General features: G+C 50.1%; 1 protein-coding gene across 9 annotated transcripts in view; it reads left to right on the forward strand.

Moving 5' to 3' along the window:
* Nucleotides 1-18,231, forward strand: part of LOC147012380 (uncharacterized) — a 77,984-nt gene that overhangs the window by 44,035 nt on the left and 15,718 nt on the right. For 5 of the 9 annotated variants that reach the window (XM_085856481.1, XM_085856477.1, XM_085856486.1 and 2 more), the window contains one exon: nucleotides 14,360-14,459. The exons of 3 other annotated variants lie outside the window; for them this stretch is intronic. In XM_085856481.1, coding sequence (XP_085712607.1) covers nucleotides 14,360-14,400 — 41 coding nt within the window. In that variant the 3' untranslated portion in view covers nucleotides 14,401-14,459. Of the gene's footprint in view, nucleotides 1-199; nucleotides 10,718-14,359; nucleotides 14,460-18,231 lie in introns of those variants that run through there. One more of the 9 variants, XM_085856485.1, reaches the window with a different exon arrangement.

An 18,231-nucleotide genomic window follows, 5' to 3' on the forward strand; every position in this document is an offset into this window, starting at 1 on the left:
GAGCGCGCAAAGTCTGCGATTTTGGCAGTAAGTGAAACTGAGAGCGTCGAGTCGGGCGATCGACTTTGTGGAGGAGTAGTTTTGGCCTGCGGAGCCCAACACCTCGATTTGGCCTTGTCTGGTGAACAGGCCAGGCCTGGACTTGTATACTGGACCTAGGGAGAAACCAGCTGAAACCCACCATTGATCTTTCGCTCAGGTGCAGTCTACCTCGCGGGGTCTGAACGCGCCGAGGCTGCATGCGTGAGGGCTGCGACACATGGACGAGCGCCATTTTGCCACGCGGCGTGCTCGAGCTTGGGTGCTCGAATCCGTGGACATCGGCTTGTCACGAGCCACATTCGTGCTTTTGACACTTTACTCTCGTCCATGAAACATCACCAAGTACTCTGTGTCTTGTCTGCATGCTGTCCATGTCTTGTCTGCATGTTGTTTAAGGCTTATCTCATTAGGGTCCCCTTCGAAACCCGTAATCCGTAGCTCCCAAGTTAAGAACGGGTAATAGATTAATTATAACATTGTCGTGAATGCTTTGCTTGTGTTGTGTTTCCCCGATGTGTCCCCAATAAATCTGGCTGATTCGTATGAAGTTGCTGCTTTAAATTAATTTGTGCCGCGCCGAGGAACAATCCGCTCGATTGGGATATAAAAACCAAAATGGTTACAGACTGGCAGAATTCGCTCGGTATCTGACAAAACCAGTCTGTAACCGGGGTCTATTCCCCCAACTGGTAAGGTTCACGTGTACGTTGGTATCGCAATTCGAGACGCGTGAGTCGGGCTTCGAGGCGGGAAGGCCGGAGAAGAGATGCCGGACCTTCGGACGGTCCCTGCTGACACCAACGGCGCGACACGTTTGTCGGACCTTGACTTGGGCCTTGTCTGGAGAACAGGCCAGTCCGGGATTTGTGTGCTGAACCCTAGAGAGAGATTGGCAGTCTCGCATCGTCGACGTTGCGCGGAACCAGAACGCGCTGAGGAGAACGTGCGCACGCGGTGACTTGCGCAGGAAAGGCACTGCGCCGCCATTTCTTGCCGCGTGGCATGTTCGAACCTGTGGACACCCGCTTGTTTGTTACGAGCGACATTCGTGCCTTTTTGGACGCTTTCCTCTCGTCCATGAGCCATCACCAAGTACTCTGTCTTGTCCTGCATGCATGTTGTTTTCCTGTCTGTTTTGTTTGCACATGTTGTATAAGGCATATTTCGTAGTGATCCCCTCGAAACCTTTAGATCCCCTGGTTCACTAGTTAAGAACAGGTTGATTGTTAATAAAACCATTGTCGTGTTTATTGCTTGTGTTGTGATCCCTGATGTTCCCCAATAAATCTGGTTAATTCTTATGCAGTTGCCGCTATGGATTAATACGTGTCACGTCGAGGAACGATCCATTCAATTGGCATATAAAACCAAAGTGGTTACAGGCTGGTAGACTCCGCTCGGTCACTGACAAAGCCAGTCTGTAACCAGGGGTTATATCTCCCCAACTGGTAAGGTACAGGATTACATTGGTATCGCGATTGAAGACGCATGACCCGAGGCCTGTGCCGAGCCGGCCTGCGTTATAGACTCCCAGAGATGGCGGTGACGAGGCTGGCACCTAGGACCGGGTCAGATTCCCCCCACCCCGGATCCGCAACAATATTGTTGCGGATCATCTCGCAGGGTCGCGCAGGTTCGCGCCACCCATCCGGCAGAGCTGCGCCTCCAGTCCACATCTCTGGTGCGTCGCCCGGATTTTCTACCATCCCACGCCTCCAACGAACAGGTCGCTCCACAGGACCAAGAGCGCATGAACCACAGGACCAAGAGCCAGGAGAGCGATGAACCACCCGACGGAGAAACCACCAAAGACTTGACTACCACCACACGAAAGACAAGACCTCGCGTCTCGTGCGGCCTTGTTTTACTCGGGGCTCCGCCCTTCGCCCCTCCCCGTTTTTGGCTCCACCCTCCTTCAAGCCTTTTTGAGAAGTTTCTCGAAAAGGGGCGTTTCTCAACTCCGACCGCCTCACTCCTCGTATCCACCAATCGCAAGCGAGCTGCCTCGCCCTTCTCGTCACACCAGCCTTAGAGAAAAAAGGCGGGAGAAACCCACATGCACCATTGGAGATTTATTTTCCTCGTTCTTTTACGCCCGCGTTCTCGGACCCTTTTTGAACGCGGAAAGGGTCCTAGCGTAGTCTGTGGAGGATGGCGTTTACAAGCTGGCGTGGTGGCGAAGATGGTTAAATGGTGGTGCGGTTGTTGTGGAGATCGTAGCGTGGTTGGCGTTGTGGCGTAGTTGGTGGTGGTTGTGTTGTTGGTGTTGTGGTTTGTTGTAATGGTGGGCGAGATATGTCTGTTCAAAATAACGATAGAAAAAGAAAAGCACTATCTCAAAGGGTCACAGCCTGATGAACACGAAGAAAGATCCTTCTAAACAACGGTGGGGAAACCTATCTGAACACTCACTTACTGGGATAACTGATCTTGGGAACCTTTATGGTGTTCTGCGAATTTCCACAACCGTAACACTACCCCCTCCCCTTTTTCATGTGCCATCATGTGTAAGTTCTCCCCAAGTACGATTTACCTTCGGATGCCTGAGTGCGACATTCAGTGTATTCGTGTCCCCAAAAATAAATCACCTACGGGCTGAGTAACTTACGAAACAAACCCACTCATACAGACGACTTAAATAAATTGCCGGCGCTATGACACACATGCAGGGGGCAAGCACCACCATGTACAATCTTAACCTTAACTTATAAATTTTACACTACACCATGGCCCAGGATCTATGGACTCTGCAGGAAAAAGAAACAGCAGGGAGCCAGGCTGCTCACATGCAGTCTCTGGCTCGTGAACCAATGCAGGTGACAGGGAACGTGGCCGGCTGCTCACACGCAGTCCTAGGCCTTCCCCGTGGAATGAGCGCAGTGAACACAAGCGGTGCACGGGCCGCCAATGCGGTCCCTTGATGCGGCTGCCTACAGGGCAGTCCCTGCAGAACGCGCGATGATCCTGGCGCACATGGTAATGAAAGGGGAGGGGGGAATGCAAAACAGAACAGGGGCAAAATGAATCAAGGGCAGCAGGCATGGGGCCAAGGCAAAGGCAGGCAGGCAGGCAAGGCATGGCAAGGCAAAACAAGGCCGTTGTAGCAAACAGCCAGCAGATGAATGACCGGCACAGGCCTTGTAGCAAAAACAGCCGGCAGGTGAAGTGGCCGGCACCTTGCCTTGAAATGGAGGTTGGTGGAGGGAGTGCAGTGGTGCTGGCCACTCGGAAGGCGGGCTCGGACCTACCCTACTGTCTCCCTCCCAACCTATCGCCTTTGCCTGTCTCGGTCCATACCCACTCCCTTAATTCACAAAAAACAATTTAGCCCCAACTTATTTTTTTGTTTTTATTTTTATTTTTACTTCCCCACTATAATTCCGTCTCCTAACCCCCGTTATCGTATTTGTTCGGCGAACTTATCATCTCCTAGCCTACTCCCAACCCCTACGTTCCCTTCCTGGAGGGGAATAAGGGAGAGCATCCTGTGTCGAGGCCCAATGGAGCCTCAGAATGGCCTCCTCAGACTTCAGCGATCTTAACAAAAAGTGGGTCCAGCGGCCCACAACAAGAGCGAAGGTATGGATGGTGCGGAGGGGTACACTTCTGTATCTACCCTAACCATTAACTTTTAAACTACCCCAGCACTTTCAACAAGTGCCTCTCGCTTAAACTATCGGTTCGAACAACCAAGATTCCCGTCGCCTGTGTTGGTGTCCTCACAAATTTCGGGCCATATCCCCCAATTTTCCTTCCGTGCCCTTACACGGTCTCATGGCTGGGACGCGTGGCTCCCTTGGCAGGAACTACCCTCTGCCGATTCTCCAACGATGGCACCCCGGGCACTACACTGCCTCCGAGCCTACCAGCTCCCTAAACTGGGGAGTGCCCTCCCTGGCAACTCCCCCTCAACGCTCACGTGGCAGGCTGGCGCCCCGGGCCCCTTCCCTGGGTTCCCGCGCCCAATGCACTGCCCACGCGGCCAATGGCGCCCCGGGCCCCGCATCAGTGGGTCACCCGTGCCCACTACGCTATCCTGGCCCCCCATGGGCCCTTGGCCTACCACGGCCGACGAGGCCGGTGCCCGGGGTACCCATTCAGCGATACCGTTCACAGCCACGCTCCCAACCCGTCAACAGGGCTCCTGCACCGCTCCAAGCGGGTATCAAGCCTACATTCCCACCAACAGCAAAATGACCTCCATTTTGTCAATCTGACTAACCCCCTAACTCGCAGTACTCTGACCCCGGGGTCCCTTGGGTGGGAATCACTCCTCCCCCCAATCACTCATCGCACCATGCATTCCACATTCGCTCCATACACTCAGACCCGCTGGCCTCACTCACTCATCAAGTACACTTTCCATTCCTCAACTCGCACTTCGCTGATTCTGCCATTCTTCGAACTGCCTCCCCTAACTACCCCGTGCTCCCTCGTCGTCTCTTACACTATAGCATGTTCCTTTTAACCTACTTCGCTAAGCTACGTCCCCTCTACCCACTCAAAGTCGTCACTGTCTCCAAATCCAAAATAAATCCATTTCTCCCCATTCTAAATCTAAACTGGATCCCTCTAACTTATCCATTCCACGGGCCCCATGAGGACTTAGCCCTGCCCCATGAAGCCGGTCGAGTGAAGCTTACCCATCCCCCTAACTAGTGGTATCCTGTGCCCAAGAAGGGGTCTTCCACCCCTGCCTCGGGAATCCTGTTCACCCGAACAGAGGCCTGCTTTGCCCTACTTTTTTTTTCATCGTGCAGCACTAGCGCGGCAGTTCGCAACCTGCGCACCAGCGTGGCAATTCACAACTCGCGCACCTTTTGCGTGACGTCATGGCGGCCGTTCGCGCTTCGCGCACCTCATCCCTCTTGGACGGTACCATCCGGCAGGGATTCACCCTCCTGCCGGATTCCAACCACACGTGCAACCATGACGTCACCCTGCGCATCCCAAAGCAATCCCCGCGTTTTGAGGGGTTCCCCACATGAACACATGTGCTCTGCTCGTCGGAGCTTTTACAAACACGCTCGCGTGGAGAACCTATCCGGTCAAAGTCCATTATCCAGCCTAGCTTTTGTCCGTCCGCGGGATCGGCTAACATCTACCGCTGGTGTTTCCGGACCGGGTTTCACTCGCGCAGCCGAGCACGCGGCGGCCTCGTGCGCAGGTGCTCCCGCTCGCTGCCGTGCCAGCCCGGCACGGTGCTCAATACAGCTACGGCCGCTGCTCGGCCTTTGTCCACCGTCAGGCACCGTCGTCGTCGTCGCACTCTCGCGCACAAACTCCCACGTGCCACGACGCTTACACACCTCGACACGACACTCACACCGGGACATGCAGTTGCATGTTCCCGCATGCCGACCGCCATCTCCCTCACATACAGCGCTCTCACACACGCTGTCTCTCTCACACATGGCCGTTCACTCATGCATGCCCTTTCACTCGCACACGTGGTTCCACTCACACACGGCCTCTCACTTGCACAGGGGGTTTCACTCACACACACCTTTTTACTCACGCTCGCCATTTCACTCGCACACGCTGTCTCTTCCATACACGGTGCTTCATCCACACACTGTTTCATCCACACACGGTGTGCTAGGAGGCACGCACTTCGGCTCACTCGCAACCTCGCACACCATTTTACTCACACAGGCGGTTTCTTTTACACACGGCCTTTCACTAAGGCGCTCCTTTTCACCCACGCACACCATATTACTCGCACAACGCCTTTCACCCATGCTATGCGCGCGTTGCAGCACGCATTTTGCCACACTCGTAAACACACATTTCGACACAATCACACCAGGGATTTGTGCCACAAGGGGTTCTGAGGCCTTCACACCCCCCCAAGCTCCGTGTGCACCCGTCAACAGCACTCGCCCCCTCTAACTCGCAAAGCTCCACTGGACCCACCTGGTTGAGATCCGCCTCAAGGGGACATATTTCCTCCCCTCGTTCCATAAGGATGCTATCCGGCTGCTTGCACCGGGCGACGACACATTCCCCGAGCTCCCCTTCATCGTCCCTCGCTAACTCCATGTGTGTGTGCTCGTCTTTCACCCCGTCTTTATCGTATAGTCTCTCCTCTACTTTTTCTATCTCCCGCGTCTCTGTTATTTCTTTTACTTCCTGCGTCTCCCTTCGTGTTTCCGTTAATTCTATCTCCTTTGTCTTTACGTGTCTTGCCATACACGTCTCGGTCACCCCTTTTTTATTTTTCCCTCTGTGTCACCGTCACTTTCTCTGTCACCTGCACAAGTCTCGCACAACGCGTCTCCCGAATTATTTTGACCTCCCCTGCTTCCATCGCGGGCTGGACAGCCGTTGCACTCCCTCCCAGCTCGTTCGCTCCAACACGTGGCGCCGCCATTTTGCACTCCACTGTCCGCGCTTCGTTGCACGCAATTGCGATTATGCCCGCTTGCAGGCCTCGCCCCATGCTCTGCATCTCACCCCGCAGGGTTTGCATATTTGCATCCATGTTGTTTTTCATTTTTTTTTCGCATTTGTATCCATTTTGTTTTACATCCTACACGCATTTGCTTTAACTTCTTTATTCATTTCGTTCATTGCTTGCATTATTTTCATAAACATTTCCCCCACTTGGCTGATTTCAGCCGATGCCGATGAAGCCGAATCGCCTCGGTCGGTTGCAGCCTTGCTGGGTACCAGGGAGGGATTTTGACAGAGGATGGGAGGGGGGTGTCATACACCGCGGCTGCCGCCGCGCCCATTTCGGGCTCTGCGTTTGTTTGTGGGGGAAATTCATCCTGCATATTGGAGTCCTGCATGGTTATTTCGTCCTGGGCCATGGATTCTATTGTTTCTACATCCATTCCTAATCCCTCCTGCCCCTGTTCGCCTTAAACCGCCATTTTGCTTATCGGAACAATTTATACGCCCGGAATTTGATGGAACCGGAGGGTCGTCTCGCACACCCTTGATCCGGTTCCGTTAATTTTGTTTGAGGCGGGAGAGTTTGTACCCACTCCTGACACCAGTGTTACGAATTCGCGCTCGCCGGCGTGCAGACAGCCGCTTTAGCCAATGGCGGCCGTCTCACCCACCGAATGGACAATTCAGTCGCGACTTTCCGGAACAACGCCGAAAACCAGTCACGGGTGTGCTCCAAGCGCACACCACGGCCTAGTCAATATTCTACCCGCGCGCGACAGGGTCAATCGCCGAATTGTCGATATACCTAATTATTCGCGCGGGCAGCCTCCCGAGAGACCGTACCTCAGCGAGGTCTGCTTGGACAAGAACCGCTTAAGCGGTTCGTTCCGTTCTGGGATAACCGAGCGGGGTATTATCGCGAGACCTCGCTGGACCCGATTCTTTTATCGGCTATCAAAAAGCCCGCTATTATTCCGAAGGCAAGATAGCAGTTCAATTGGGGAAAAAGGACACAACGAACAGGTGACATTTAAACACGCACATTTATTCACACACGTATGCAAAACACCAACATGCACGTATACAGAAAACAAATCGAATTGGCGGGAAGGGACAAGACGCGAGCAAGACAAAGCGCTGCGACCGTATATTTATTATGTACAGTCACTTATACAGTTCTACTTGCGGACATGGCGCCACAACATTCACACAAATAAAAGCAAGGAAAACCACTCCCTCAAAGAAAAGGTGGTCAGACTGGACCCGTAGGCCTTTATAACGTGGAGCTTGGCGGACCGAAGGAGTTCCACGAGACCGTTGCAGGTTACCTCCATCCTCGTGGTGCCTCGATGGGGCGACCCGCGACATCCCATCCCCACGGCAGCTTGCGTAGCCACGGTTGAGCCCAGGCCTTGCTAAGCGGCCGGGTGATTCGGGCCTCAGCCGGCGACACGTTGAGAGGTACGAACGGGTCTTGATGCTCTTCCGAAGTTGATGCTCTTTGTAAGAACCCATCCGTCCCTCAGCGATGCTCGAACTATGCCGAAGACCGATCACCTCAGACCATTTGGTGCTGGCTGGTGAGCTCTCTCCGGCTCTCTCCACACGAACGCGCAGGTCTGCGCGGCACAGCAGGTTTGGCCACGCTCTCAGCTCGCGTGTCCTCCACTCTCCTGGACTTCTCCCCCGACTGTGTTCTCCATGCTTCCACTTGGCTCTCCGACCTCTCCAGACTGACCCTCCACCGACTCCAGACTTCACCGACTGACTCCACCGACTCACGAACTCGAACTGGCGCTCCGCTCGGCCTTTTATAGGGCTCGAGAGACGAGATCTGACCTCCGCTCTTCGACCTTCGACTCCCACAGGCCCCGCCCCCTTCTCTCTTTTGATCCGAATTCCGAGGTGAAGCTTCCACAGAGCGGACGTGCGCGAGATCACCAAACTTGCTCGGTGAGCAAACCCCCGCGTGTGCCTGCAGCGATGCCGTTCGATGCGGACTCGGCACGGCTGGTGCAAAGATGGCGTCACTTCGGGGATGAAGGTGAGGCGATGTTATTCAGGTTGGTCTATTGGGGGAGATGCGGTTTAGGAGATGGTGGTTGGTGGGTGGCGTGGAGAAGATGGTTGGCGTGGTGGTTGGTGGGTGGCGTTGTGGTTGGTCCAAAATAATGATAGTAAAGAAAAACGGCTAACTCAAAGATAACAGCCCTGTCCACACGGATAATACCATTAAACAACGGTGGGGAAATCTAACAACACGGACTTATCGGCATAACTAAAATAAGGACCTATATGGTGTTCTGCGAATTTCCACAGCTGTAACAAAGAGATATATATATGTATATATATGTATATATATATATATATATATATATATATATATATATATATATATATATATATATATGTATATATATATATATATATACACACACACAAGGAGTGGCGGCGAAAGGTAAAAAGAGAGGTGGCAAAAGCCAAGGAAAAGGCATATGACGAGCTGTACGAGAAGTTGGATACAAAAGAAGGGGAAAAGGATTTATACCGATTGGCAAGACAGAGGGACCGAGCTGGGAAGGATGTGCTGCAGGTTCGGGTGATAAAGGACGCACATGGGAATGTGCTGACGAGCGAGGAGAGTGTGTTGAGAAGGTGGATGGAGTACATTAAGGAGCTGATGAATGAAGAAAATGAGAGAGAGAGAGAGAGAAGGTTGGAAGAGGTGGAGATAGTGAATCTGGAAGTGGGGTGGATCAGTAAGGATGAAGTGAGGACTGCTATGAAGAAGATGAAAAGTGGAAAGGCGGTTGGCCCAGATGGTATACCAGTGGCAGTGGAGGCATGGAAGTGCTTAGGAGAGAGAGCCGTGGGGTTGTTAACCAGATTGTTTAATAAAGTCTTGGGAAGTGAGAAGATGCTGGAGGAGTGGAGATTAAGTGTACTTGTTCCGATTTTCAAGAATAAGGGTGATGTGCAGAGCTGTGGAAATTACAGAGGGATAAAGTTGTTAAGCCACACCATGAAGGTGTGGGAAAGAGTAGTGGAAGCTAGGTTTAGAGGAGAGGTGACAATCTGTGAGCAGCAATATGGGTTTATGCCAGGAAAGAGCACCACTGATGCAATGTTTGCTTTGAGAATGTTGATGGAGAAGTAGAGGGAAGGCCAGAAGGAGTTACATTGTGTGTTTGTGGATTTAGAGAAAGCTTATGATAGGGTGCCAAGAGAGGAGTTGTGGCATTGTATGAGGAAGTCGGGAGTGGTGGAGAAGTATGTGAGGATCGTGCAGGATATGTATGAGGACAGTGTGACAGCGGTGAGGTGTGCGGTAGGAATGACGGACTGGTTTAAGGTAAAATGGGATTGCACCAAACATCGACTCTGAACCCTTTCCTGTTTGCAATGGTGATGGACAGGTTGATGGATGAGATCAGACTGGAGTCTCCATGGACTATGATGTTTGCGGATGACGACATGATCTGTAGGGGGAGTACGGAGCAGGCTGAGGCGAGCCTCGAGAGGTGGAGGTACGCACTGGAGAGAAGGGGAATGATAGGCAGTCAGAGTAAGACTGAGTACATGTGCGTAAATGAGAGGGAGGGTGGTGGTATGGTGCGGTTGCAAGTTGAGGTGGGGAAGGTGGATGGGTTTAAATACTTGGGATCAACTGTCCAAAGTAACAGAGTGTGGGAGAGAAGTGAAAAAGAGAGTGCAGGCAGGATGGAGTGGTTGGAGAAGAGTTGCAGGAGTGATTTGTGACAGAAGGGTAGCTGCAAGAGTGAAGGGGAAAGTATACAAGACGGTAGTGAGACCAGCTATGTTGTCTGGTTTGGAGACGGTGGCACTAACAAAAAGACAGGAAGCTGAGCTGGAGGTGGCAGAGTTAAAGATGCTGCGATTCTCGTTGGGAGTGACGAGGATGGATAGGATAAGAAATGAGTATATGAGAGGGACAGCGCAGGTAGGACGGTTTGGAGACAAAGTGAGAGAGTCGAGATTGAGATTGTTTGGACATGTGCACAGGAGGGAAGCGGAGTATATCGGGAGAAGGATGTTGAAGATGGAGCCGCCAGGCAGGAGGAGAAGAGGAAAGCCAAAGAAGAGGTTCATGGATACGGTGAGGGCGGACATGCGGGTGGTTGGAGTGTCAATGGAAGATGTGGAGGATAGAGTGAAATGGAGACGGTTGATCCGCTGTGGCGACCCCTAACGGGAGCTAGCCAAAAGAAGAAGAAGAAGATGTGTGTGTGTATATATGTGTATATATATATATATATATATACATATATATATATATATATATATATATATATATATATATATATATATATATATATATATATATATATATATATATATATATATATATATAGTTATGAATCTGGAAGCCTTGTGCACACAAACAGCCAGAGTCCCCGTAGTTCAGTTATTTCGATAAGTATGTGTTTATAGTTAGAATCCCTCCTGTCTAATGGGAATTTTTTGTGTGCGCTAAGAGTTATTTTCTCGTTTGGTTTTTATAACAACTACAACAACACCACCGTCCCGCACTCGACCCGGTTGCCATTTCCCACGTGTTTTTGGCTGAAGGCATAGGCGGAGCCTCCATTGCCTCATTGTTTGGACGATTCCTCCATGGACATTTCCTCCAGTGAATGAGCGGAAGGCGAGCATGACGCGCATGCCCCAGCCAATCGGGAGGTTACCATGAGTCGTCCGACAACCCCTCGTCCTATCAGGAGGCGAGTGGCGAGGAGAAGAGACCCCTCCCACCTCAGAAGGGTAGAGTGGTTGTGACGACGATCGTTCGGCAGTTTAGAGATCCTGGCGATTGCCGAGCGGTCTGTCGTTGTGGCTGAGTGGTAATCGACGAGGGCTCTGCAGACGGTTGTGATCGTGGTTGAAGCGATCTGTGGTCCTTTGGGGGGTGGGGGGCAAGTCTGGTGACCGAGCAGCCAGGGTCATGGACCGTGGACTTTGGGTCGTGGGTTCGAGTCCCAACGTGGTGGTTCGAGTCGATGTGACTGCTCGAGGTGGGACAGGTACCCCGGCCCGGCCCTACCGAATGGACCCACGGGGTCCAGTTAAGTGTGTGTGTGTGTGTGTGTGTGTGTGTGTGTGTGTGTGTGTGTGTGTGTGTGTGTGTGTGTGTGTGTGTGTGTGTGTGTCCGTGGTCCCCGTCTTTAAGTAGGATTGTAAAGTGCTTTTGCTCATTGTACATTGCCTGCCTTTTATTCGTGATAACTCTGCTCGGTGTTCCCCTCCCTTGATTATTCTTTGTAAAATAAGTCCCTGTTGAATGTACCAGCTCGTTTTCTGTGCTTTCCTTCATTGGCCGAGCATGGTACGTATTGAGAATTAGTAAGGCCGTTCGTGCTGTAGGTTGTTCATTTGGTCCGGAGCGGCTTTGGTAACTTCCACTCGGTTATGCCGAATCCGATTCGGTGATAGCGACTCGATTCGGACAAAGTCGGCCGAGGGTGTGGTTTCCCTGGTAGTTGGACGGTGTGAGTACTTTGGTAAATTGGAATTAGACAAGTGGATCCTACCTCGCGCTGTCGAAATATTGGCGACCAGGTCCTCTAAATGACCCATGAACTTTTGGAGTTGTCCGAGAGTCACGACCTAAATTTCGGGTGTTCGGTGGGAGACGAATCCACTGCTCCACCTAGTGGTCGTTCATCGCCACCGACCGCTGGCCCACAACAATATATCATATAATATATATATATATATATATATATATATATATATATATATATATATATATATATATATATATTACATATCAATCATATATTTTATCAGATATTATATACACACACACACATCATATTATATGTATATATTGTTGTGGTTACCAAATTCGCAAACCACCATTCAGGTCCCTTAGGTGAGGTATCTCGGTAAGTATATGTGTAGTTAGGCCCAAACCCGTTGTCTAGTGGGAATACATGTCATTTATGTGTGCTGCGACTCTTCAGGATAGCCGTTTTTCTTTTACTATCTTTATTTTGGACCAATCGCCATTGTTACCACCACCAGTCACAACATCAACCACCAACCACAACGCCGCTTCACCACAACCGCCACGACCTTCCCGTCACACCTCGCAACCGTCGCATCGCCACCGTTCTTGCGCCGCTTGTGGGTACCGGTGTTGGACTCGTGCAGGGCGCGCGCCGAACAGCGTGTACAAAATCACGGATTTTGTGCTCCAAAAACGGATCAAAAACGACACACGCCCACTTTTTGCCGTCCAATCGGTGAGCGAGGGGCGATTTGGCCCCGCCTCCAGGGCGTTGGAGGGCGATCGATATATGCAAATTTATGGATCAAAAAGCATTCACGCCCACTTTTTCTCGGGCCAATGGGGAGCGAGTTGAAAGGTCGAAGGGAGGGGGTCAAAGATGAGAGAGCGAAGCCACGGGGCTTATATAAGCGACCGCGTTAGTCAGTCAAGGAATGATGGAGAGTTAAGACTTCGCGGGCGGTGGAGTTGGGAAGAAGAAGCCAGAAGGAGCTGGTCGTCGTCGTGTGCGTTGGCGTTGGAGTCGGAGCGGAGGGGACGGAGCTGTGGAGAGGCGGCGAGGGCAGACGAGGGGGTGCTCGCGTCGTGCAGGGAGCTGCACCCCAGGGAGGCCGACGGCGCGACCTGCTCGAGGTGGAGACGCTCGTCGCGGGACTCGAGGCAGAGTGGAAATCCTCTATACCCCGAGCATCAGCAACCCCCTCCTGTTTCCCCCCGCGCTGAGATAGTGCGACCAAGGGGGCCCCTTTCCCACCCCCTACCAGACACTGCCCGCGAGGCCCGCGGAGTTGAGGCACCATCGCCGCTCCGCGTCTCATCACCAGACGGGTAGGCCCGACCCGGTCTCGGCCTCAGGCCCGCCTCATCCTTGAGGGTATTCTTTTCCTTGGTTTTGGGTATGTGTTGTCGGCGCCGTCTGTGAAGTAAAATTGTATAAGTGTTGCCGTGTGCTCGAGTAATCGGTATTAGATCTGCATTGTCGCATTTGCTTTTTGTGTAAATTGCATTGTGTTTTTCTTTTCTATGTGCTTTTGGTGGAATTGAATATGTGTGCTTCCCGTGTGCCGCGAATAAATGTGCTTTGTGTTGAACTGTTTCCCGCTTCGCTTCGTCATTTCTTTCATTGAATGCTCATCTTGCTTCACGTAAAGGGTTGGTAGTGGGCTGAATACGCCCGATAATTAATCGAACCGTCGAGGTCGACGAATAACACCGCTCGGTTATCCCGATAGTACGGAACGGGTCGCTTAAGTGGCCCGTGTCCGAAGTCGACCTGCGGCGAGGTGCGACCGCCCGGTCTACCCTCCGTGTGGGTACTTAGGTAGGTCGAATTTGGCGAGCAACCCTATCCCACGCGGGGGCTGATTGGCTCGATCGCGGTGAGACCGAAAGGTCCACCCGTGACTGGTTCCCGGCGTTAGTCCGAGAGGGTCACGACTGGATTGTCCGTCCGGTGGGTGACGTGCCGCGATTCGAGTTACGTGGCCGTCAGCACGCCGGCGGGCGCGAATCCGTAACAATATGTATGTATATATGTATGTATATATTTATCATATATCAGATATTTTATCATATAATATATATATATATATATATATATATATATATATATATATATATATATATATATATATATATATATATAAATAATCAGGTACCTGTGAGGTTTTACTGATTGCATTAATTAATTTGCTTTTCGGTTTCTTCAAGTGGTACTTCCCACACGGTTTTCCACTCCTCTCATACCTCATAAAGCAACTAATCTATCTTACCAGCATCTTTGTGCTTCTGGACATCTCTCAACAAAAACACATTCTGTATCCAATCATTTGCAGTTCCACTGTTTTTGTAACACCCTCACCTATTTCCTTGATGTTGACCTAACAGTCACACTCGACACTGACGGAATGGTGACGTGCAAACACTGAGGAGCCCACAGAAAGACCGAAGAATTTCCTTTCAGCCAATCAGCAATCACCTAACAAAGGCAAGACTGTATGCTATATGGTTCAGGGGTGCAAATTAACATTTTTATCCACCGGCCAACAGGGCCGGTGACTAGAAAAAGTTACCGGCCCAGCAGAATTTCCGATAAAATAAAGACAAAATTCACAAATTTGATATCAAACACTTTTAATATACTCACATGAGTGAGGCGAGTTTGAGTGAGGTTGGTTGGATGAGTGAGTTTGATGAGTGAGGTTGGTTGGATGAGTGAGTTTGATGAGTGAGGTTGGTTGGATGAGTGAGTTTGATGAGTGAGGTTGGTTGGATGAGTGAGTTTGATGGAGGAGGTTTGCAGAATGAGTGAGTTTGATGGAGGAGGTTGGGTGGATGAGTGAGTTGGATGGATGAGTGGGGTGGGGGAATGATGCAGGGAGGAGGAGGTTGTGGGTGATGGGGGGGACCTTTTTGTGTGGATGATGGGGGGCAGGGGGTTTGAGTAGTGCTGGGGGGATTTTTGTGGGTGATGGGGTGGTTGTGGGGGTGGTTGTGACTGATGGATGATGGGGGGGGGGTTGTGGTTGATGAACGATGGGGTGGAGGGGGGGGTTGTGGGTGATGGACAATGGTGGGGGTACTACTCGTCCACCCAACATCACATATAAACTCACTCATCCACCTAACCTCACCCATCAAACTCGCTCATTAACTCATCTTACTCACTCATTAACCCAAAAGCCTCATCAAACTCACTCATTCACCTAACCTCACCCATGAAACTCACTCATTCACCCAAATTCACTCATTTAATCAACCTGGGCATGAGAAAATGCGTCCAAACCACGCCAAACCGTTAAATCTCGCGCAATCACGCGTGATTTGGAACAAGATGAAAACAGACAAAATGGCCGCCACAGAATTACCGGTGATTTCTACGGATTTCTGCGGACAAAAACAGTAGTTGTAGTTGAGAAAACTAGTCGAGAAGCTCGTACAAATTGTACAAAATAACAGGAATCACCGGTGATTCGCCAGCCGGGCAGGTAAGGCAGTATTGTGTACCCGCCCAGCACAAAAGTTAGGCACCATGGGCAGCCGGTAATTTGCACCCCTGTGGTTGTTCCAAGCCAAGGCATGGCTATTCAGAATTATCTATGCCCAGGTAATAATTAAATATTCCCCGATACAGAATAACTCCTCAAAATTTTCCACCATCTTTGTTTGAAATGTGTAAAATGACCGAGATTCAGAGAACGTAGCATTTGTGGAAAAACCTCAATTTCTTATGGTGGTAATCGGGACCTCTATCGGATTACAGATCATTTTTGTTCCGCAGATTTTAAGCGTATGGAAAGGGCTTTCCTGAGCATGGTGGCCTACATTGAGCAGATTGGCCCGATTTACCTCGCCGCAATTTAACTGTTGTGGCTTCCTTCTTGTGTGGACGTTCTTTCTTCTGCTCTAAGACAACTACTTTGAAAACTAAAGATACCATTCTGTATTTGCCTTTATCTGCTCGTTCCGTGTCTTCATGCACATTTTTTTTTTAAATCAAATTTGTGTGCGTTTGTCGAGGCTGGCCGCATGATAAGAATTTCTGTACAGGCCTTATCCGAACTCTTTCTTCTTTCTTCTGTTCGTCTTTACTCAGGCTCCCATCTCATTCTCTCTCTCTCTCTATCTCTATCTCTATCTCTATCTCTCTCTCTCTCTCTATCTCTCTCTCTCTCTCTCTCTCTCTCTCTCTCTCTCTCTCTCTCTCTCTCTCTCTCTCTCTCTCTCTCTCTCTCTGTCTCTGTCTCTGTCTCTGTCTCTGTCTCTGTCTCTGTCTCTGTCTCTGTCTCTGTCTCTGTCTCTGTCTCTGTCTCTCTCTCTGTCTCTGTCTCTGTCTCTGTCTCTCTCTCTCTGTCTGTCTGTCTCTCTGTCTGTCTCTCTCTGTCTCTGTCTCTGTCTCTCTCTCTGTCTCTGTGTCTCTCTCTCTGTCTCTCTCTCTGTCTCTCTCTCTCTCTCTCTCTCTCTCTCTCTCTCTCTCTCTCTCTCTATCTCTCTCTCTCTCTCTCTCTCTCTCTCTCTCTCTCTCTCTCTCTCTCTCTCTCTCTCTCTCTCTCTCTCTCTCTCTCTCTCTCTCTCTCTCTCACACACACACACACACACACACACACACACACACACACACACACACACACACACACACACACACACACACACACACACACACGATGATTCACCTGCATTACATAAAAAAACACCTTTCTCAGCTCATTTCTTCAATCTAAACTTGTTTATATTCTCAACCATAGTATCTTATCACCCTTGTCCTAACCCTGTCCTTTAACCTCATATTTATCACTCATCTTTTAATGTCAATTCATCCCAAAACAATCCTTGCCCATAATTTCCTACTCTCCCCTAAACTCACTCATATTTCCTTCAATCACTTCGCTTCTTTTGCGACTTGTGGCCTCATGGCTCCCGCTACTACACGTTAATTTTAAAAGTTCTATCCCCTCCCTTTACTTTTCCCCTTCCCTCACCCTTTTTAAATTTTATTTTTGTATACCTTGTCGAGGCTCATGTGAGAGCTAACTTTTATTTTCTCTTCCCTTATTCCTCCTTTCCCTGAAACTATCAGATAAAGCTGGCTTGTTTACAAGCCTACATTCCATATGTTGTCACATTCTGCTTTTCCTCATGCTTTTAACTGCCCTTGTATATGCATATTGCTGAGTATATGATTTGGAAACAAGACCCCGTGTCCTCCCACCTTCCAATCACTTGTTCATGCTCCACTTGCCCCTCACCTCTTATTACTCCCTATTCCCTCACTGCTTGTATCTCTGTAGTTCCCTCTCTGTTCTAACATCACAGATCTCTCCAAGGAGGTTTTGATACTAATGCTCACATTCTGTGTTTAACAGAAACTTTCTTCGAATAACATACCAAACCTCTGTGTCTCCCGAACTCGTCTTTTCTAATAAGACTGGTATGACTGTGACATATTGATGGGATTACTGTGTATGGCAAGAACTCCATCCCCTTCTGCCCTTTGTTTACACAAATCCCTCCGAACACCATGGAATACCTCCCATCACACATTCCTTTCCACAACCAAATAATGTTTCTCTGGATCATGTACCATCTTTTCAATGATGTTTCCATATATACCAATCTTTATTTCTGCTTGCAAGCACCCACTAGTAGCCACCCATCCCAATTGTTTCTTCTTCATCATTGGTGATTTCAACTGCTACCATGTCACTTGGCACTACATTACCTGCCATAACAATGCAACTATAGCCATCTGTGACTGTGGGTCTGAAGCATTCGGTGAACTTCCAAACCAAGATTGCTGCAACTGGTGCATTTCCCTCCCAGACCCAGTAATGACTAAATTTCCATCCAACCTCTCCAGTTCCTCCTCTGGACCTCTTGACTGTTTATTTTTGAAAGCTCGAATCTCTCTGGCTGTTGTTAAAGAGCTACCACATTGTCACAGAGTGGATTTTCGCTCAGTTGACTGGCTGGGACTGCATTCTGTCCTCTCGCAAAAGGAATGGATCTCCATGTCCTTTCCAGTTGATGTTGATTCCACCTGGGAAAGCTTTCACAAAAGCTTTCTTCCTCATGGGCTTATCCCATCTCGTCTAGCACCGTCACATCTTTCTTCTTGGTCCTAGTCCACCAAATCGTGCAGTGAGAGTCACAAGAAAGCAGCTCATTTTCTCTTCATGAACCAAACCTGATCAAGGGCAACCTCAAGTCATTTCGCAGGCCTCAAAAGAAGTGTGTCCATTCTCATGAGCCAGGGACCCATC

This window comes from Eptatretus burgeri, chromosome 15 (assembly GCF_056783735.1).
Source record: "Eptatretus burgeri isolate ZD-2024b chromosome 15, Ebu_testis_v1, whole genome shotgun sequence".
In the NCBI taxonomy this organism is placed as follows: domain Eukaryota; kingdom Metazoa; phylum Chordata; class Myxini; order Myxiniformes; family Myxinidae; genus Eptatretus; species Eptatretus burgeri.